Source organism: Urocitellus parryii, chromosome 1 (assembly GCF_045843805.1).
Source record: "Urocitellus parryii isolate mUroPar1 chromosome 1, mUroPar1.hap1, whole genome shotgun sequence".
NCBI lineage: Eukaryota > Metazoa > Chordata > Mammalia > Rodentia > Sciuridae > Urocitellus > Urocitellus parryii.
In genome coordinates this window covers 265,240,701-265,262,268 of record NC_135531.1, presented here as the reverse complement: position 1 = coordinate 265,262,268, position 21,568 = coordinate 265,240,701, and the positions used below count along the sequence as shown (strand labels likewise).

Here is a 21,568-nt window from a genome sequence, read left to right as displayed (position 1 = left end):
TAATCTGAGGTGACAGGAAGCAGGGCTGGTGGTGGTCTGGGCTTGGAGGGGGACAGCGATCATGAAAGGGTGTGAGCAAACCTTGGGGCTGATGGACATGGAAGTGACTGTGGTGACAGTTTCTCAGATGTATCAAAATGCAAAAATTCCATCATGTTTATTATATGTCAGTAGCACCTCAATAAATCTGTTAAAGTTAAAACAAAAAGGAATCCAACACAGATCCGTGAAGCAGATTAGACCAGAAGCTACTGAAGAAGCGGCATCTGCGCAAGCTTCACTCCTGGTGCATGGGGTGGGCAGCGCAGCTGGGTGAGGAGGGAGGTGCCGGGGAACCATCAGGGCCTGGGCTTCTAAGTATGGCCATGGATTTTCTGTGCCTTGAAGGACTTTGCAGACAGGCTGTAGGCCACCTCCCTCACATTAGTGGCAAAGCCCTGAGAGCCAGGGGCATGTGCTACTCTGCTCATCCATGTGGGACACGCAGGGCTAGAAATGTCTTCAGACTGTCACCCTGGCTGCCGCTGTCCCTACACTGGGGTGCTGTTGCTTTGCTCACCAGCTTCTAGAACATGAGGCCCAACAGACCAGAGGACTTGGAAGAAGCAGGGAAGGGAGAGGACTGGGGTGGGATTGTAGGTGTGGGGTGGCTGATCCTGGGTTGCTCTTTCAGGTGACCTGGGCTTCTCCTCCCTGGGCACACAGTGGGCAGCAGCGCTCCTTCTTCTTGTAATCCGCAGAGCAGGCATGACATACCAGGCCTCCGCAGAGCCTGGGGAGCAGAGACGGGGCAACCTGGGGTGGACGCTGCAGCTGGCCGAGGAAGCACAGGGGTTTGTGCCGGGGCTTTTCATCTCCCAGCAGGATGGCCCTTGGTCTGTCTCAGAAGTCTCCCCTTTCCTAAAGGGAATTCTGATGCCTGACCTCCCTGGACCCTCAACTCCAAGTGGCAGATTCTCCAGATGGCTCATGTCCCCCTCTTGCTCTGCTGGTCTTGCCATAGTGAAGGCAGAGGACATCTGAGGAAGGTAAGGAGAGCAGCTCGCTCCGGGCAGGAACCCTTCTCCCAGATGAGGAGCCCATGGTCTGTCCTTTGAAGATGATACAACCCTGTCACCCAGGACCCATTCCCTCTCTGGCCCCTTCCCCATGTTCTTGATCATGACAGCTTAGTGTCCGAGGCCAGGTGGGGTGAACGAGTGGCCAGGTGTAAGTGGCCTTTTATAAATGCCCAATTCCTTTGTTCCTTCTCTCCCTAGGGTGCAGAGGGGACTGTGGGCTGGTGGAAAGTAGACTGTCCCAAAGGAAAGAGTCTGTGTCCTTCCTGGTACCTGCAGGGATACCGCCGGGACAGCCTGCTGAAGACCTTGCCGCAGCCAACGCAGACGGCGGGAGCCACAGAGGAGAGCTGCTGCAGCCTCTGCCACTGGCGGTCCTTCTCACTGACAGACGGGGGGACAGGGCGGAGGCAGAGGCAGAGACAGGAAGGAGGAGATGACCCGGATGGAGGGACAGAGAGGGGCAGAAAGAGGAACATGGAGGCAGAGAAGGAGGAAGAGGGGGATGGAGAGGGTGACAGAGGCAGGTGTACCCAGGTACACAGAAAGACAAAGTGAGATGGGGACAAGGGGCAGGGAGACAGAAATGAGGAGGGAAGTGGATGATGGGAGACATTCAGAGAGAGAAAGGACGTTGGAGAGTTGGAGAGGGGACAGACGCACAGAGAAGGAGAGAGACACAAATGTAGAGGGAGAGAAAGACAGAGAACACAGACGCAGGCACACACGGAGACAAATGGTGATAGAGACAGAGACGGGAGGAGAGAGAGAAAAATGAACAGGAGTGAGACACACCAGAGCTGGGTGAGTTCATTCTTGGAGAATCTGGATGGTGACACCCAGCTCCCGGCTCCCAGCAGAACGTGACCCAGATCTATAATCTCTTCACCTCCCAGTGCACCCCTTGGTCACAGAAGCCCCTGTGGTCCTGGCTCCAGGTGCCTACAGCACTTAAGGCCCACTTCACCTTTTATTTGGCACTTGAAACAAACTGGCATATATTTATCCGTGTCTGCCCTTGCAAAACTATCTTCACTGTTTTGTTTTTTTTTAAAGGATATTTAGAAATATCAGTTGTTTTAAAATTTTGTCAAAATAATACATATACACATTTTAAAACTCAAATAGCACAGAGGGCACATATTAAAAGACACTGGCACCTCCCCCTCCTTTCTGTTTTCAGTTGAAACTCATTCTTGCAGATTTATTTTTTTTCTTTTTGGTATTAACTTCCATATCTCCCTCCTTCAGTAGAGAATAGTTGCTCTGGGGCCCTTCCCTTGACAGCAGAGCATTTAGCTTATTTATTACCATCCTGGCCAGTTTCTCTTCCTTCCTCCAATGGAGTTATATCCCTATTTTTGGTTCCTCTGTTGGTTACCATTAGAAGTTTCCAGAATGTACTCACATATTTTTTTCTCATTCTATCTATGACTCCCGTTCAGTAATATGATGTTGCCCTTTCCCCTTCCCTCATCTCTTCTCCTTCCTTCTCCTCCTAACTTGTCTTCTATTCCTGAAACATACAATATGGTAGCCACTTGCCACATGTGTCCAACTGAGCTAAAATTAAATAAAATGAAAACCTTCTTTCCTGTGTTGCACCGGATCAATATTTCAGGTGCCCCATCTCAACATGTGATCTGTGGCTACCACGGAGTCAACACAAATATCAAACATTTTGTCTCCACAGAACCTTTATTGGATTATCCTCTATACTTAATGTTGTTAAGGTGATAGCATTCATGTTTCTATAATTGCCTCCTATGCTTTGTCTTTAATTTGATTCTAAGGTTGAAAAAAAGTTAATGAATTGTGTTTACATTATTAGACAATATATATATATATACATATTATGTCCCAAAGAATTGTATTCTATAATTTATAAGTTGTGTTCTATCATTTATAAGTTGTGTTCTATAATTAATTAATTAACTCATTCATTCATTCATTCATTCAGCATTGGGGATTGGATCCAGGGCCTTGTGAATGCTAAGCAAGCACCCTACCACTGAGATATATCTCATCCCTTTCTATTTTTATTTTGAAATAGAATCTCTCTAAGTTGTCCAGGCTGGCCTTGAACATGTGGTCCTTCTGTCTCAGAGATTGAACTCAGGGGCACCCAACCACTGAGCCACATCCCCAGCCCTATTTTGTGTTTTATTTAGAGACAGGGTCTCACTGAGTTGCTTAACACCTCGCCATTGCTGAGGCTGGCTTTGAACTCAAGATCCTACTGTCTCAGCTTCCCGAGCTGCTGGGATTACAGGCATGTGCCAACTGTACCCAGCTCCCTCATATTTCCATTCTTGAAAGACTTATTTTTCTCAGAGTTTTTAACTGCCTTTCTTTATTCTTTGCATGAATTGCCTTTTACCTATAGTGCCCTCCCAACAATTCTCTACCATAGCAAATACACGTTTGCTTCTCTTCCCCAGAGACCTTCTTCTAGATTCCTCTCTTACAATCTAGAGAGCTCCCTGAACTTGCTGCCCACTTGTCTTCTTGGGAATTTCCTTTCCTTTTCTCCTAGGCTAGAACTTTTGTTCCCTGAATTCCACATCTTCTCCTTTCTTTGCTTACTTCCTTGTTTTCCTGGAGCACATCCTCAACTAACTTCCTATGAAAGGCTGTGTGGGAGGTGAATTTTCTAAGACCTTTCTGTCTGATAAATGTCTTTCTCCAATTCCTTCCCCATTTAATTCAAGGTTTGGCTAGGCCTGGAATTCTAGGGCAAAAGTCAGCTTTTCTTAGAACTTGAAGTATTATGTCATGGACTCTTGGCCTGCATTGGGTTCTACTTCTTTTATATGTGACTTGTGGTTTCCTCCAAACAGTTTGGAAATATTTTCTTTATCTTTGTTTGACTGAAATTTCTCACGATTGTATCTAAGTGTAGGTTTAGTTTGTTTTACGTTTTGTTTTTCATTTCTTGTGCTGATCTTTCAGGGAAATCTTTACATCTGAAGATCTATGTCTGTGAGAGCCTGGAAATTCACATTTTCACCTTTGTCAAATTTTATTTGACACTGTCCATTGTTTTTACTCTCCTTTTTAGGAACTTCTGTATGTGGGTGAGGATATTGGAACTGTTAGACTGATTCTTTATGTCTCTAATTCTCCCATGAATTCCAACTTTCTGGGCTTTCCATTCTTTCTGAGAGACTGCCTCATTTTTCTCTTTCGATTCTTTTAGTGAATATTAAGAGGTATTTAGCAACCATATTTTTAATTTCCGAGAACATGTCTCTTTCACAGCACCTTGTTTTAGGGGAGACACTTTGCCCTTGGTTTGTTGATTTTCCTCTCTCCCTTTTGTGTTCTAGACTCTCCTCAAAGCCTGGGTTGTCATTTATGTTTGAGAAAGAGGCAACAGAAGCGGATTGGTGCTCCAGGTATTGGACAGGGCTGAATGACAGGTGGCTTCCCTTTCAAGGGCACTTGGCAGGGAGTTACCTAGTGTACTAGACTCCCAAATGCCACTACAATCTGGTCTTCTACTTGGGACACCTAAATTTCTTTAGAGAGGACCTGTCGATTATTTGCTGCTGGGTATTCTGTGGGGGCGGGGGGGGGGGAGGCAGGCAGAGGAGGGGGGACGTACACTCCTCTCACTAATGACTTTATCCCCTCCTCTTCCTTCACCACGGGGTCCGGGGATCTCCAGGTCTTCGAGGGCTACCTGGGGCTTCACACAGCATCCACTTAGCCATCCATTTCCCAGCTTTTGGAAATGAGCTGGAATCTCTCCCCTTTGGTCAGTCCAGCTCCTTTTCTCTATTGTAAGGTTTATTCTCTTACACTCATTATGGTGAGCTCTCAGGATGGAGAACAGAGTCCTGTCTTCCATAAAGCTTCTGCCAGAAGCTTGTATTATATAGATTGGAGTTCCCTGAATACACCTGATTAATGTCTTTAATATCAGAAAAAACTAGTCCATGTAATATATATCAGTGTATATATCTAGTATATTTCCTTTGAACGGATAGTGAGTGTTAGGCAATTCTCTCCTTGTCTTTTCCTTTTTGATCCTGCTACAAAGATGCTTAGAGATGAATTCTAACCCTAATCTTAATATACATCCTAGCTCCGCAGAGTGTTTTTTCCTTCTTTTCATCTTCCATTTAATCTTCTACTTTTTTCTCAGCAATCTCATGTACGTGTTTTTTTCTTGTTAGCTACCTTAAACTCTTTTTTAATATTTATTTTTTTAGTTGTAGTTGAACACAATACCTTTATTTTATTTATTTATATGTGGTGCTGAGGATCGAACCCAGGGCCTCACACGTGCTAGGTGAGCGCCCTACCTCTGAGCCACAACCCCCGCCCTATCTTAAGCTCTTTGGTGAGGTAAGAGGTTGTTAACCTTTTCTATCTCCCTTCCTCTTGCCCAATAGACACCTTGGAGGAACTCTTCCTTAAATCATTTGTCTGTGCCTTCCAAGTTGATCTGTCTTTCTCAGCTTTAATATTTGGAGTTTCCACAAGAGAATTCCATTCTGGGTGACCTCCCAACAACCTTCTAATTTTAATGGAACCTGAGCCCAACCTGAGTCTCCTGTCCCCTCAACTACACCAAAGGATAACACATGTGTGAATTATCTCCTTATTGGACTCAAAGGTGGAAGCGGTGCTTCACAGCCCCACCCCCACTCTCTGAGAGCACAGTGGTCGGAATGGACCTGGTGACCCTGGCCTCTGGAACCTAGAATGGCTGACTGGAGTCAGGCCCACGGGCCCAGGGGTCTGAGGAAGACCTGTGGGCAGGCAGGTGTGGGACATGTGACTATTTGGTTAATCCCAGTGTTTCTTTTCCTCCCTCCCCTAATTCCTTCTCAACCCATGAGTTCCCCTCTCTTCTCCTAATTGCAGTAGGGGTGTGTATGTGGAGGCAGGGGAGGCCTCATTTTCAGGGGACTCTGTAAAACCTATATGCTGTCTTTGGTGACCAAGTCAGCCCCTCTGACCTTCAGTCTCCTCATCTGTAAAGGAACATCCAGGGATATAAAGATAGCACTGTGGGATCTCTAGAATCCTGCTTGAGAGCTGTGGTTGGGATAGTTTTCCTGTCCACTCTCCACACCCCTTACCTTTCCTCCTTCGGCACCCCAGCCCCTCCCTCCTGCCCGTCCTTACTGAATCAGTTCCAGCACCCTCATCTTCATGGCCTGGACCAGGTCCCGCTGCCCTCCGAGCTCCTCCTCGTGCAGGGCGCCCCTCCTCTCAGCCTCCTGGTGCTTCTGCTCCAGCTCTGCCTGCAGCCGGGCTCTCTCCTCCTGACATCTGTGCACAGAAGGAAGACCGAGTCCTGAGGGAGAAGGCTCAGCCTCTGCCACTGAGCCGGGCTGGGCCTCTGGCTGCCAGGGAGCCCCCTGCGGGGAGGGAGCTGGTGGCAACCGAAGTCCATGGGTGTGGGTGTGCACGGTGCACAACACACGCACACGTACTCACCAACACTGAGCTGAGCCCGTGTGAGGTCTGACACCTGTAGGCTACTCTTCAGCGATCATTTAGAGAAATGAAAAGACGGGCTAGCTGCGTTCCTTCAGGGGCCACTTGCCAACATTTCCATTCCCCCCTTATTCCTTTTCCTTTAAAATATCTCCATTTAAAAGTGAAGTTTTCCTGAAAGGTGTGTTCACAGCATGGCAACCTTCTGAGGCAAGGTGTGTGCCTGGGAACACAGGCAGGATGGACTGTGTCCAGCTGGAAACAATCATGTAAGGAGCGGGGGACCAGTGTAGGCTTTGGGGTGATTTTTTTGCTTTGAAAAGTTATTTTAAAGTTATGTCACTTTTTTTTTTCCAATTTAAAAAATAATAGTAAAAATATGGCTTTCCTAAATTTCTGTTTCAATTTTGGGCTTGGAACTGTCTCAGCTCTATTCTTGTCTTTTCCTTTTGTCTTTAGTGGTTTTCTAGAACATTCCAAGAAGTCTACTGACTTGGACATTAAAAAGTCCCATCCCTTTCTCCCTGGCTCCGTCTGGAGGGTGTCCTGATGGTGGGTAGATGCTGGGGAGGGTCTCACGCTCTCTGGATGTCTCTGGGTGGGCACATGTGTGTAGGTTCCCCTGGGCTTCAGCATGTTGGAGGGGAAGAGGTTTGACCAAAAACAGAGCCATTAATTTTTGAAACATGGCCATTTAGGGTGCTGTGTGGGTGGGCCTGAAATCAAACTGACACTAGGTAGCCACTGAGATTCCACCAAGGCCAGTCACTGCAGACTGAAGTGGGGTTCTGCTGCTCAGGCCTGCTGAAGGTCACCTTGGGACTTTTAACAACACTCTTGACTTCAGCTTCCTCGTTTCTTAGCTGCTGACTTGAATTTTCCTGAGCCAGTTTACAGGCTAAGTGATCCCAGGTCCTATGCGCCCACGGTGGTGCGTATCTTTGGGGTGGGAGAGAAAACTCATGCGGCACCTAGTGTGTGCCAGTGATTATTTTAGGTGCCAGGAGTGGAGCAGGGCCCAGGGTCCCGTGGAACAGTTAAACAAGTGGTGGACCAATAAATCAATTAAATCGTTAAACCCACTGATCAGTGTATGACGGAGATCAAGGAGGGACCGAGGCAGAGACCAGACAGGGTCTGGGGGAAGGCGTCTCAGACACAGACATCGAAGTGGACCTAACAGAGGAGAACTTGGCCTTCAGGAGCCAGAGACAGGCTTGTGCAAAGGTCTGCAAGCTGGAAGAGCTCGGCTTGTTTGAGGAACTGAAAGAAGGCCAGTGTTGTCAGAAGCCAAGGAGGGCTGTGCAGGAGGGGACACGGAAGGAATGAAAGTTTCTTGAGCACCTACTATAGGCCAGTCACCCTCTTACTGTTGTATAGCATTGTTTCATTTACTTTTCATCATGTGATGAGAAAAGTAATATGATCTCGAGTTTATGACGGGAAATTAGAACCTCAGAAAGGGAGTGACACTTGTCCAGAGCCACACGGCTTGATAAGCGGAGGGAGTAGGAATCTGCACACAGGCCTGTCCGGCTCCAAACTCTTTTTGCCTCCCACACTCTCGTCCACACAGGGCCCTCATCACTAGGGCCTGACACCAGTGCAGTGGACAGCAGGTGAGGGAGGGGTGGCTCCTTATACCCCTGACAGGTCTCAAGGGAGCTCAGAGCTGCCACCTGAGGGTGGAGGGAGATGCCCCCCTGAACCCCCTCTCCTGGTGTGTGCCTGTCCTAATCTCTGTGGCCTGGAGGTTTTACACAGAGGGCAGCGGGAACCACACAGCTTGGAAAGATGGCCCCCTAGAGCCCTGAGCTGGAAGGAGGAACGTTAGAGACCCCACTGCCTCCTTTTGCCAATCAGGGTCCGGCAACCCTGGAGGGGAGGCCACTGTCCCAGGGCCACAGCCTCAAAGCCACGAAGTGTGGGAAGCCACATATCTCAGATCCAAGTGCACTTTCCCAGCTGCTGGTGGGTCCTGGGGCTGCCTGGGGGGTCTGCAGTGGCTGCCTGTGTGTCTAGCCTGGGCTCAGCCCCGCCCCCCTCAGTCTGTCCTTTTAATTGCACCCACTCAAAATCCTCCGGGAATAATTCCAGGGTCTCATAATCCCAGAGTGTCACCTGGCTCTTCCAGGCTCCTGGCCACCACCCGCCCTTCTCTCTGCTCTGGGCACATCTTCTAGACCTCTGGATCTCTTCTCCCCCGCCCATAGCACCCTGGGTGTGGGTGTGGGTGCAGTACAGTCTCTCATGGCTGGGGTTTGTGCTCAGACGTCACCTCTTTGGAGATGGCTTCCTGAACCCCAAATCTGAGTGACAGCCCTGTCTTCCATTACCTTCCTCTCTGGCTTTATTTTTCTCTCCATCATCTGTTATTGCCTGATGCTGTATTTCTGTTAGTTTCCTGCCAGTCTCTCCAGGTCTTTCTAAAAGACACAGGCTGACACCTGCTCAACGCCAGAGAGGCACAATAAATACAGTTGATGGACTAAATGGGCTCTGTGGCCTTTCCGCTGGCTGCTGGTGAGACCCCATCCCCAGCTTGATGCCCACCATGCCTGTGCTGGGCAGTGAGCTCTGTCCTTGGTTTTCTGGACTTTGGGGCTCGGGCGGCAGGTCCTCTTCTAGGCTCTGGAGCTGCTATTACCATCTGTTCTTCCCAGCTCTGACATCTCTAGCCCCGCTTCTCTCTGGAACTCCACACCCAGCTTCTTGCCCAACGGCCACATGTGGCTGTCTGACAGGTGTCCCCAACTTTACCTGTTTACAGGGAAGCTCCCAAGCGTTTCCCACCACCTGCACTGCCACAGCCTGCCCCACTTGGGTTAATGACGACTCTGGCTTTCCAGTCCCTTGGGTCAAAAAACTCAGCCATTCTTGACATCCATCTTTCTCTCAGCATCCCCCCAGCCAGTCCCTCAGGAAGTCCTGCTTCAAAACGTATCCAGAAGGCAGCAGTTGCATCTCCCCTGCCGCCCCAGCCCCAGTTGGGCACCTCCATTCTCCCTTGTGGGGGACAGAAGCTTCCTGGAGGTCTATCTGTGCCCAGCCCTGCTCACCCACGGTCCAGCTCCATGGGACCTTTTAAAACATATGGCAGCCAGCTTGGTGGCACACACCTGTAATCCCAGTCGTTTGGGAGACTGATGCAGGAGGATCGGGAGTTCAAAGCCAGCCTCAGCAACTTAGCAAGGCCTTAAGCAATTCAGTGAGACTCTGTCTCTAAATTAAAAAAAAAAATAAAAAAGGGCTGGTGATGTGGCTCAGTGGTTAAGCACCTATGGGTTCAATGCCCAGTGCAAAATAATAATAATTAAGATAATAATAAATAAAATAGAACACACAGCAGTCTGGAATAGGCAAATCTATAGAGGAAGAAAGTAGTTTGTAGGGCTGGGGTTGTAGCTCAGTGGTAGAGCACATGCCTTGAATGCATGAGGCACTGGGTTCCCTCCTCAGCACTACATAAAAATAAATAAATAAAGATATTGTGTCTATCTACAACTAAAAAAATATTTAAAAAAAGAAAGTAGTTTGGGAAGTGACTGCTATTGAGCACTGGGTTTCTTTTAGGGGTGATAAAAATATTCTAAAATCGTGTTGATGGTTGCACAATTCTGTGAATATATTAAAAACCATCGAATTGCTAAACATTTGAAAAAGCATATAAACTCAATTTGACATGAAAAAGAAAAAAGTTAGATCCCGTCACTCTTTTACTCTGAACTCTCAATGGCTTCCGACTTACTCTGAGTCGAAGCCAAGGACATTTTGATGACCTACCAGGCTTTCCCCAACTTGACTCCCTTGCCCACTGGACCTTGTCCTTCATCCCCTCCCCTCTTCGCCCCACTGGGCCAGAACAGCCTCTGTGATGTTCCCAGCACCCGCTGTGCACTCTCCCACCTCAAGGCTTTCGCTCTTGCAATATCCTCTGCCTGGATACATCAGAGGATGCCCTGGCGTCCGCCTACCCTAGACCTGAATGTGTCACTTTTTCCTTTCTTCAGGTCTTTATGCAAACACCACCTTTCAGAGAGGCCCTCCCTGTCCACACCACCTTATTTAAAGCTTCGCACTGACACACCTGATTCCCTTTCCCTGCCTTATTTTCCTCCTGAGAGTTGACATCAGTCGTGTTCCCTGCGCTGTGCTTCTTATCAGGTTCACGGCCTGCCTCTCTCTCTGGGTGGAAGCTCCAGGAAGGCCGCCATTTGTGTTCTGCCCACGGAAGTGATTCCTGTACCACAACAGGCCTGGCTCGAGTGGGTCTCGAGCGTTTGTGGAATGACTGAACGCAGGCACCAAGCTCATGTCAGGGCCCCTAGTCACAGGGAGCCTGAGCTCCCTGGAGCCACCCAGCTGCTTCTTCCAGCTTTCTCAATCCTACAAAGGATTCTTGGGTGGCCACGGCTCCTACATTCACTTAGGGCTTGAATCATTGGAATATTTGCTGACAAAGGCAGCGGGCTCAGCTGAGTATGTGGTGGGAGGAACCCTGGGGGGAGGTTTCTGGGCTCCTGGGCCTGTCTCTTGCTGTTAAGCAGACAGTCTATAGATTTCCCAGTGATTCAGTCTGAATCACAGCGACTGGGACTCTACAGGAGGTTGGACTGGTGCCCTGGCCCAGGGCAGGTGTGAGCCACATGGAAGAGAGACAGAGGCGGGCAGGCGGGCTGAGACAAATGGAGACCAGGGAGAGAGACACAAAGAGTCTGAGTCACATCCAGGAGGGTCTTTGCAAGGTGGACATATTTTTAAAACATAAAGTAGGAGCTGGCTGTGGTTGCACACGTCTGTAATCCTAGCTACTTAGAAGGCTGAGGCAGGAGGATCCCAAGTTTAAGGCCAGGCTCAGCAATTTAGCAAAACTCTGTCTCAAAACCAAACTTCAAAGGGGCTGAGAATGTAGCTCCGTGGTAGAGAAATTGCCTAGCATGTGTGAGACCCTGGGTTCGATCCCCAGCAATACATGCGCAAGCGCACACACACATACACACAATTCTTGTTATGATTTGTATGTGAGGTGTCCCTCACATACAAATCATAACATGAAGTGCCTACAACCGAGCCCGGGATGTAAGAAATGCTTGGAAAATAAGAGCTATGGTTATGATTATCAGGAGGGTAAAAGATCATGTAACAGAGAACAAAAAAGCTTATTCGTGAAACAATGCAAGAAGGTTACTAGAGCTTTAACTCAATCAGTGAATTAATCCCTGATGGGATTAATTGAGTGGTAACTGGAGGCAGGTGAGATGTGGTTGGAGGAGGTGGGAATTGGGGACGTGGCTTTGGGATATCTATTTGTATCTGGCGAGTGGAGTCTCTCTCTGCTTCCTGATCATCATGGGAGCCGCTTCCCTCTGCCACTCTTGCCATGATGTCCTGTCTCACCTCACGCCCCGAGAATGGAGCCTGCTGTCTATGGATTGAGACCTCTGAAACTGTGAGCCCCCATGAACTCTTCCTCACCGACAATTGTTTTTAGTTGCAGTAGCAAAAAAACTGACTGAAGCAATCATGAAAGAGAAACTGAGTCATGGGGAGCCTGAGGGGGAAGGGTTGCAACGGACTTGAGTTCAAGGTGATGATGGGAAGATGGAGGGGCCGGATAATCGGGCAGACATGGAGAGGCTGAAGGACAATCGCACTCCATATCTGTGGAGTCAACCAACCAGGGAACAAAGATATTTTGGAAAAAAAAAAAAAAGAGTCGGCATTGGACACATACAGTCTTTTTCTTATCATTGTTTCTTAAATGATGTAGAAATAGTTTAACTGCTACTTACCTAGCAGTCACGTTGCATTAGGTATTATAAGTGACGTAGAGATGGTTTAAGTATGTAGGAAGATGTGCACAGGTTCTATGCAGACCATTTTGCCATTTTATATAAGGGACTTGAAGAGTGGGGACACAGCTCAGTGGTAGAGCACCTGCCTAGCATGTGTGAAGCGCTACATGTGATTCCCAGTACTGCAAAAAGAAAAAGAGAAAGGGAAAAAAAACCCTCTACCCTCTAGGGGATTTGAGCATCCATGGAGTTTGATATCCATGGGGAGTCTGGAACCAATCTCCTGTGGATTCCTAGAGATGGATGCACTCAAGCACTCGGCTGGGAAGCAGTGTTTAAGCCCATGGTTGGGGAACCCCATGCAGGGTTTCCATCTCAGCTCCTCTGCTAACTAGTTGATGCTGGGTGAGTTATATCGCACCGCACCTTGGAGCCTCAGTTTAATCATTTACAAAACAGGAATTCTTATAGAACTTATTTTCAGAAAGTTGCTATGAGGAAGTGCCTACAACCGAGCCTGGGATGTAAGAAATGCTTGGAAAACGAGAGCTAGGGTTATGATTATCAGGAGGGTAAAAGATCATGTAACAGAGAACAAGAGATTGAGAGACAAATGGAGACAGAAAGAGATCGTGGCGGGGATGATTGGGTGGGGGGCAGAGGAGATTGAAAAGACAGAGGGGGAGAGACAGAGGCAGGGGCCCAGGAGACGCAGCGACAGGAGACAGGAGTGAGGTGGGAGGGATGGAGGGCAGGATGGAAGGACCCTCCTGGGCTACTGGGAGGTTGGTGAGGGAGGGAGGGTGGGAAGGCCTGGTGATGAAGAGCAACGCACTGGACAAGCTTCCCAACGTGAACCCGCACAGGGCTGGTGCGTGGAGGTGCTGATGGAGGACATGGAGCCCCGCCTCCCGCGGTTGCCACGGTTACCTGCTGAGCTGCTCCTGAAGGGCCTGCAGCTCCCCCTCCTGTGCCTTCAGTAGCTGCTCCTGGCGCTGGGTCTGCTCTTCAGCCTTCTGAAGCCCAAGTCTGAGGTTCTGGGGGATGGAAGGGGGGAGGGGGAAGCTGAAGGAGCCGGCCTGATGAACTTCCCCATGAGGCCCCAGGCCATGCTGTTGAGGGGAGGGCAGGACTGGGGACCATGCAGTGTTTCCTCCTTCACTGGAGGATGGAGCTCAAGGACCTAGAAGGCTCTGGCTAGGGAGGAGGCTGAGGGAGGGCACGGTGGCAATCTTAGGTGACCGCCGGGACAAGTATTTACAAGAGTGGGGTCTGCAGCAGTAGGAAGGTACCTGCCATGGTGAGGGAGGGAGACCCAACTTGAGAACAAGTGACTGCCCCTGAGAACTGTCGGAGGGGGTCTCGAACTCAAATGCTGACAGGGCTAGGCAGAGTATGGAGGAAGAGAGTGGGGCAGTGTGGGGCAGTAGGGAAAGGTGGGAGCTTCCAAGAGGCATCCCCAAATAATAATCCTGGGCAGGCCAACGAAAATTGATCTGTGGGCCGGGCACGGTGGCACATGCCTGTAATCCCAGCAGCTTTGGAGGCTGAGGCAGGAGGACTTTGAGTTCAAAGCCAGCCTCAGCAATGACAGGGTGCTCAGGAAAACAGTGAGACCCTGTCTCTAGATACAATACAAAATAGGGCTGGGATGTGGCTCAGGGGTCGTGTGCCCCTGAGTTCAATCCCTGATACCCGACCCCTGCAAAAAAAAAAAAAAAAAAAGAAAGAAAGAAAGAAGGAAGGAAAGAAAATTATTTGGGGGCTGGAGTGCTCCTGTGTTACCACTGGGGACCCCATCTGTAGGTCAGGTTAGAAGGAAGGACAGCCAGGCGCAGTGGCACATGCTGTAATCCCAGTGGCTCTAGAGGCTGAGGCAGGAGCATTGCAAGTTCAAAACCAGCGTCAGCAACTTAGCAAGTCCCTAAGCAACCTAGTAAGACCCTGTCTCAATAAAATAAAAAGGGCTGGAGGCCAACAGTTCTCACCTTGACTGTGTCCTGCAAGGGCTCCTCTGCTTGGTCCTCCCCACTGGTCATACCAGTCACTCCTTTTTGTTCTTGTGGCTCTTCTGTGGTGGGGCCTTCCTTTGTTCCGGGGTCCTGGGGGACCCAGAACTCCCCCAGAATGTTAGGCTCCTCCCACCCCAGCCTGCTCCCTGCTAGGGCTCCCTCCGTCTTCACTCTGGGGCCGAAGACCAGCAACCTCTGAGTGGGACCCCACTCTGTTTCTTCTCCATGGACCCCTTTTGTTCTCTGAACCTCTGCACCTGGCAGAATCCCTGTGCCTCCAGCTGCCATCCCTGTCACCTCCGTCTGAGCCTCCTTGGCCCCCGCCTTCTTTGGCATCATGCTGGCTCTTGGCTTCTCTAGAAATTTCTTGGTGGGCCGCGGAGCTCCTTCCTCCAGGTCTGGCTGAAGCTCCTCCTGCTCCTGGAGGAAACCCAGGCTCCTGGAATCTTTTAGCTGCTTTTCCAGACAGGAGGGAACATGCCTGTATTGCTGAGACCTGGGAAGTCCAGCCGGTTGGCCTCCTCTGGGGGCATCTTGTAGACAGCTGGCTTGAGTGGTGAGTGGCTTCTCCAGCTGGACTCCTTTGGGGCCTCCCAATGCTGCTAAGATCTGTAAAGAAGCCCCCCAAAGCCGTCATCTCATCATCAATTCACTCACCTGGTGCACTGAAGAGGTCGCAGTCCCAATCCAAAGGGCTTGCTAAATATACAGATTCCCAGGCCCTTCCACAGTGAATTTGATCAGAACAGAAATAATTTCAGCAACAAGCCAGGTGATCGGAGAGCCCAGCTTTGATGTGGAGGGAGCACAGCAGGGTGTCTTCCTGCCCCTTCCTCCCCACCTCCAGCCTGTGTCCGTCTCCCTCCCTCACCTGGGTCTTCAACGGTGATCTTGTTCCCCCTAAGTTCCTCCCACCCCTCTCCTTTAAACTTTCCTCCTGAACTTCACTCTGTGTTTCAGCTTTCACATTTCAAAATGGGAATAATAATAGATGTTCTATAGAATTGTGGTAAAATCTCAAATTGACTGACACCCAGCTGAGTGACATCTCTCAAGAAGCCCTCTCTGTACTCCCATCTTCCTTTGTCCATATCTGTGTCGTTATAGTTGTCCCTCGGTTTCCAGGAGTATCTGTTTCAGGACCCCACATGGGAACCCAAATGCATGGGTGCTCAATCCTGTATATAAAATGGCATAGCAACTGCATATAAGCCATGCAATCGTCTCATATACTTCAGATAATCTCTAAATTATAAAACCTCGAATGATGTCAATGCTAGTGAATAGCTGGTGTGCTGTATGGTTTAGGGAATTGGGACAAGGGGAAAAAAAAGTCTATAAGTATTAGGCACAGAAGCGATCATTTTTCCTAAGTATTTTCTATCTGCAGTTAGCTGACACCAGAGATGTGAAACCCAGATGCAGAAGGTGACCACACGCTTAACATGTATTGCATGTGCTTCTTTAGGATCCATCTCCCTGCACAAGACCTTGAACCCTTTAAGGTTAGACACAGAGTCCTCCTGGTATCTGAATCTGGTGCCTGGAGGCTGGTGGGGATGCCAAATGTGCTTGTGGAAAGATGGAAACAAAAACGATAATGACCACAAGCTGCCCGTGGTGAGGCGAGCCAGGACCTTGCTCTGTGCTGCACGTGGGTGTCTCAATCCATCCTTGCTGTGACCCTACAAGGCAGGCAGGTAACTTGCCCAAGGGCTGTGGTTAGTAAGGGGTGGGGCTTGGCTCTGTGCCAGGCAGTTTGGCTTTCTAGTCACTCCCTGAACTCAACTGGGTGAATGTGACCTTGAAGTAGACCAACGAGAATGGCCAACAAAGGTTGTCTCCCTGCTCTGTTCCTGCAAGCTTCTTCCCAGCACCTCCTCCTCCCTGGGCCCCAGGAGCTCCTGCAGATGGCGTTGGTGCTCCCTCCCCCCCCCTGCAGTATCCCCATCACTCCAAGAACAGCAGCCTTCTCCTCCCCTGTGCTCCCAGTGGGTCCCCTGGCCCACACACTGGCTCCTCTCTCTCTCCTGTTGGTCCCCTCTGTACACAGAGGGAAGGCCAGCTACCATTCAGTCTGGGGGTCCCGGCCAGATGCGCAAGAGGCAGTCAGTGAAGGCAGGAACAGAAGCACCACCTTTGGGGAATCTTTGGTCTTTCTGGGTCTTCTTCTCTGGGTCCAGCTGGAATTGGAGCAGCGGGACCTGAAAGTGAAAGAGGACGGGGACCCTGGGCCCCACTCCAGAGGTGGGCTTGGTCCTCAGATGGAGGAGGTCCCATCTTTCCAACCGCCCTGTCATCTACCCCCCTCCCACTTTATCATGCTCTCCATCCATCCACCAACACCGCTGACCACTCCTCCTCCCAGCCTCTACCCACCATCCAGCAGGTCTGGAGTGTGTATCCCCTATGCAGGGCCCTGGGACAGCATGAGATTACAGTGGGCACACAGAGGGCCAGGGCAGTGGAGAATCAGACAGAGGTCAGGGATGGAGCTGGAGGCCGACAGCTTCCAGCTTGCTTGGGATGCAAGGGGGCAATGAAAGCCTGCAGGGAAGAGGCTCCACCCGATGCCGCACCCACTCACTCTGAGAACATGGGCCAGGCACCATCCAGGTCTGGCCGCTGCAGGTCCAGGTCAAAGGCCACCCCATTGAGCATGTAGAGAGAGTCCAGGATGTCTTCCCGGAGTTCAGGGCACAAGAGAGGGCTCCGAGGGCCGTACCATTCCCTGTGTTAATAGTGATCGCCAGCCTTGGCTGTGACCTGGTGCTATGCCACCCCAAACTCCATGAATCAGCCTGTGCTATACACCACATGGGACTTTTCCAGAGAGGGTGTGGCCTTGGGTCAGGAGGCCACTCCATCATGATGCTACCACTCACTACTCCTGGGTTCTGGCCATCCCGTCTGCTCCATTCTTCCTGGCCTTTCCTTTCTGACTCTTGTTTCGTCATCTTGGGGCGAGGGAGGCTCTCTCATGAAGGAGGGAGTGGGCTCCGATGGTGTCCCTGGGGGGATGTCCCAGTGGCCGCACCTGATGAGCTCTGGGCTCAGGAGGCAGAGCTGCAGGGACTCGGCCAGCTGTCCATGGGCCAGACAGAAGCGGATGAAGGCGCGGCCTCTGCCCAGAGGGGTCTTCAGCTGTGGAGGGCACAGAGGGCCAGAGAGGGGGCAGTATTAGGCCACAGCGAGTGAAGACACAGTGGCTGACCAGGAAGGGCATAGTGGGACTTGGAGGCTGTGGAAGGAGATGGGGCTGCAGGGTGCTGGGGGCAGGGCTCACAAGACAGGGGGTTGTGGTCAGCAGATGGGGCTGCGTGCCCTTTGCCCCTGTCATTCTTGCAAAGAGCCTGGTGCCAAAGCCGCATCATGCTTCCGAGGTCAGCCTTCCCGCCCGCCTGGCCCTGGATACCTTCTCCTGCGAGTCGATGAAGCGAGTCTGCTCCGTGTCCCCCCGCTGCCGCCGCAGGGCAGTGCAGAGGAAGTCCCAGTAATCCTTCGGAGGGCCCAGGAAGCTCTTTTGCTCTTTCCGGTCAAACTGAGCCCAAGAGAAGGGAAAAGAATGTAGAGAAATGCTTCCTGACTAGGGGTGCAGATGTGTATCAGGCAAAAGATGAAGTCAGAGAAGTAGGAAGGATGCTTTTGTGTGCATGAGGAAGGCCATCGATCACCTCAGAAGGTTCAAATGAGGATTAAATAGAGTCAGTCAAATAAAGGACTTTTTAAGCACATAGTAAGTGCTTAAAAAATTCAGTGATAGTTATGATTTGGACTTTAACCAGCATCATGAAGGGCCAGTCCTAGGACATCTGTGCATCTGAAGCTTCAGTCTTGAGACCAGCATGTCTGACTCCTGGTCCCATCCTACCCAGCTTTGCTCTACCTCCCTTCTCAGGCTGCAACGACAGCTCCAGGAATGAGGCTAGATGTCAGGGAGAACTTCCTGATAGAGGGAGATGGGACAGTGCAAAGTAAAATAGGGAGGCTGCAGCTCTTCCCTGGTATCTGTAAACCCTTGCTCCAGGCCTGGGGCTGGGGAGAGGGCTGGGGGAGGGCAGGGTCCCACCTGCAACAGCAGCTCCAGGCAGCCGCAGAATCTGTGCAACTCAGCACTGGCATCTGTCACTGGCCCCTGCCCATCCCCATAGCCCTGGAGGATGGCAGAGACAGCAGCTGTGGGGAGAATGACAGACACAGACAGGAAGACATCAGCGAGCGAGGCCTCTGAGGGGGGAGACGCTTCTGAGAGCCCTCACTGGCCCTACAACTCAGCCTCAGAAACTCTCTCATGGCACACTTACCTTTCAGGTCCCTGGTGACCTTGAGGATGGCCCCGTCATCTGCCATGGGTACTTGGAAATGATGCAATTCCCTGTGACTTAGAAGATCAGCCCAGGAAGAACCTTCTAGGCTCAGCTGCCCAGCTCTCCTTTTACAAACGAGGAATCAGAGCTGGAAAGGGAGCAGGACTCACCTAGGGTCACACAGCAAGTCAACTAGTGTGGGGGATAACCCAGCTTCCTTGAAGGTCAGCGTGTAAAGATGGTGCCACGGCTCCACTTACTGGGCAGTCCCTGGGTTCTAGACACTGCGCTCATTGCTTGACATCCTTGTCGCGTTTAATCCCTACAATAACCCCAGGAAGTTATTAGCTCCATTTTGTACCTGGTGGAGGGTGAGTCTCCAATATCACAAAGGTTTAACCGATGAAGTCAGAACTTGAACTTAGAACTGTATGCCCAGAGGCCCGTGTTCTCAGCCTGACGATGTAAGGAGCCTCTGAGTGAGCAGAGCCTATCATGTGGACACTCTGTGGGGGAATGTCACTTCCTTCCCCCACGGACAGCCCTCCGTCTAGGCAGAGCGTTGTCATCCTTGAAACCCACACTCATCCTCTCCTGGGCCCCAGCTGAGTGGAAAATGTGTGTTCCCTGAGGGGACGGAGGCAGAGGTGGAGCGAGTCCCCACAGCTGGGAGGGGCTGATGCTGAGGAGCAGGGCACCCGGTGTTAGTCCCGCTGCCTTCTTGCAGGGGCCTCTCGGCCTGTTCTCCCAAGGGATTCTGGGACTCCAAGATGGACATTATGGCCCCTGAGGGCTGATGGGCTCAATCCGAGATTCCCAACATCAAAGACCTGGCAGGAGCAGAAAACCCGGGGGTCCTACCTCCCAGACAGGGTTGCTGGGGTTTGGGGTGGGGTGGGAGTGACGAAGCAGTAGGTCACAGTGGAGGAGAGTGGAGAAGAAACTGAAGGTAAATGGGGAGGCAGGAAGCGGGATGGGGTGCAGGGAGAACAGCATTGGGAGTCTACAGACCTGAGTCTCCAACCTGGCCTGGCTACTTGCTTACTGTGCATCCTTGGGCAAAGCCACTCACCTTTCTTGGTCCTTAATTTTCCTATTGTCCACCAAGGGGTTGAACTGAGGGTCTGGGCAGCACTTTCCAACCCAGATCCTCTATTAAATCCTCCCCTCTCTCCAGGGTCTCTCTGTTGCCGACTCCTAGAGTCACCCCCTTTACCCAGCTGCTCCTAGGTCCCAGGACCCTCCCTACTGCTCACCTGGGAAGACCTGGGTGGTGGTGCATGGACAGCTGGACTCTGCAGCCTGGGCCTGTCGCTGGTGACTTCCTAGCCAAGGGCCTCGGGAAGTGACTCAGGCTCAGGGCAGCACCCTGGAAGGGGAGGGGCCAGCCCTTGCCAGGGAGAAGTGGTAGAGGCAGCTCAAGGGCACTGGAGCATAATGGCTCCCCTTAGGCACACCTTGGGGTAGGGCCACTTGTGGGCTAAACTTGAACTCACCCCTGGAGTCTGTCATCCCTGCTGTTCAACTTCCCAGTCCCTTCTCCTTCTTGCTCCTGTCTTTCTCCCTTTCCACCACCAGATGGCACAAAGAGGCTGAGGCGTTGGTCGCCTGTTCCCTTTACGGGTCTCTGCTCTGTCACTTCTTGGAGCTGGGCTCTAGTTGAGGGCAGTGAGAGGACAAGGGCCCCCTTGTCCCTTCCTCCTCTCCACCTCAGCCTACTGAAGGCTCCCCATGAGTGCTTGTCATAAGTGCCCTCCTCCCAGTCCTTGTACCCACTCCTTAAGAATGGAAGTAAAATCTATGTGGTCCTGCAAAGGGCCAGGTGGGCTGCCTAGGGGGCTGTGGTCCTCCCACCCTGGCTTGCTCTGCTTCTTGGGGTCTTTCCTTTGGTTTCTAGTCTGGGACACCCGGGGCTAGTACTGGGGGTGGAGAACAGAGGAGCAGGGACCTGCAAGATCTGTTTTCCCGAGTCCCAGGAACCACATGTAAATACAGCACACAGAGATGTCCAGTCTGCCTTCCGCCCCACTGCCTGTCTCATCCATGCAGAGGCTCTGGGTCCCATCTCTGTCGCCAACGTCCCTGACTCTGTCTCTCCTTCCTTCACTCCCGGTGTCTGCTCCCTGCCTCTCTCGACGCACGGGGGTCTCTTTCTCACTCTCCCAACTTAGCCCGCCCCCGCCTCCGTGTCCAGGACCCTGTCGCCGCCCCTCCTCGAGTCCCCTGCAGCCCCTGCGCCCTTGGATCTCTCCCTCAGTCACTGGCTGCGTCCGGGCGCGGTGTCACCGCCCCTCTCCGGGCCCCGCGGTCCCCAGCCTCCAGGCGGTGCAGCGGAGAAGGCGCGGACTCCCGCGGGCCGGGCTGGGGGCGTCACCGCTCTGCTCCCGACGTCGCAGGCGCCCTGGGCCGAGCCGTCGCCAGGGCTGGGGGCGGGTCGGCTCCCGGGGCGCCCTTGTCCCGGGCCCGCCGGTCGCCCAGCCGGATGGGCTGCACCGTGAGCCTGGTGTGCTGCGAGGTTCTGGAGCCCGGGCCCCGCTGCGGCCCGCAGCCCCCCGGGAGTCCCCCGGCCGCAGCGCCCGCTCAGTGCTGGGAGCCCGGGGACCCCGAGCACAGGAGGCGACTGCTGCTTCAGGTAGGCGCTGCGGGAGGGTGTAGGGGAAGGTCGCTGTCGTTGGGGATCGGGTGGCAGGCAGAGTCTCGGCCACCTGACACAGGTAAGGAGCCAAGCCAGGAAAGTGCGGGTCTGCGCTTGCCAAGTAGCCTGCCTGGATCAGAGTCTCTTGTGCCCTCGGAGGAGGGCGATGGGGACTTGACTCTTAGAAGGACAAATAACTCAGGTGAGGTTTCAGAGCCACCTCAGTAGGAGCAGGGCTGGAGTGCTGGGGAGGGCAGGGGAAGGGTTAATTTCTCTGGAGCTGGCCCATTGGGGAGAGGTGGCTGTC

General features: G+C 51.8%; 1 protein-coding gene across 1 annotated transcript; it reads right to left on the bottom strand.

Moving 5' to 3' along the window:
• Positions 1 to 669: 669 nt before the first annotated feature.
• Positions 670 to 18,669, bottom strand: Rufy4 (RUN and FYVE domain containing 4). Its single transcript, XM_026390455.2, has 11 exons — positions 18,624 to 18,669; positions 18,389 to 18,495; positions 17,735 to 17,860; positions 17,357 to 17,463; positions 16,907 to 17,050; positions 16,454 to 16,523; positions 14,296 to 14,928; positions 13,238 to 13,344; positions 6,198 to 6,344; positions 1,332 to 1,442; positions 670 to 772 (listed from the first exon to the last, which is right to left on the bottom strand). Exons 1-11 carry the CDS (start codon positions 18,667 to 18,669, stop codon positions 670 to 672), a joined length of 1,701 nt encoding a protein of 566 aa, XP_026246240.2.
• Between the last annotated feature and the right edge of the window lie 2,899 nt (positions 18,670 to 21,568).

What these genes read in the sequence shown, in the direction of transcription:
- Rufy4 (XM_026390455.2), bottom strand. Translation starts at nt 18,669, where the DNA reads ATGGCAGATGACGGGGCCATCCTCAAGGTCACCAGGGACCTGAAAG. An exon ending in GCCTGGAGCTGCTGTTGCAG is followed by an intron (nt 17,861 to 18,388) that starts GTGGGACCCTGC and finishes TCTTGGGCTCAG; the next exon opens with TTTGACCGGAAAGAGCAAAA. An exon ending in GCCTGGCCCATGTTCTCAGA is followed by an intron (nt 16,524 to 16,906) that starts GTGAGTGGGTGC and finishes TTTCACTTTCAG; the next exon opens with GTCCCGCTGCTCCAATTCCA.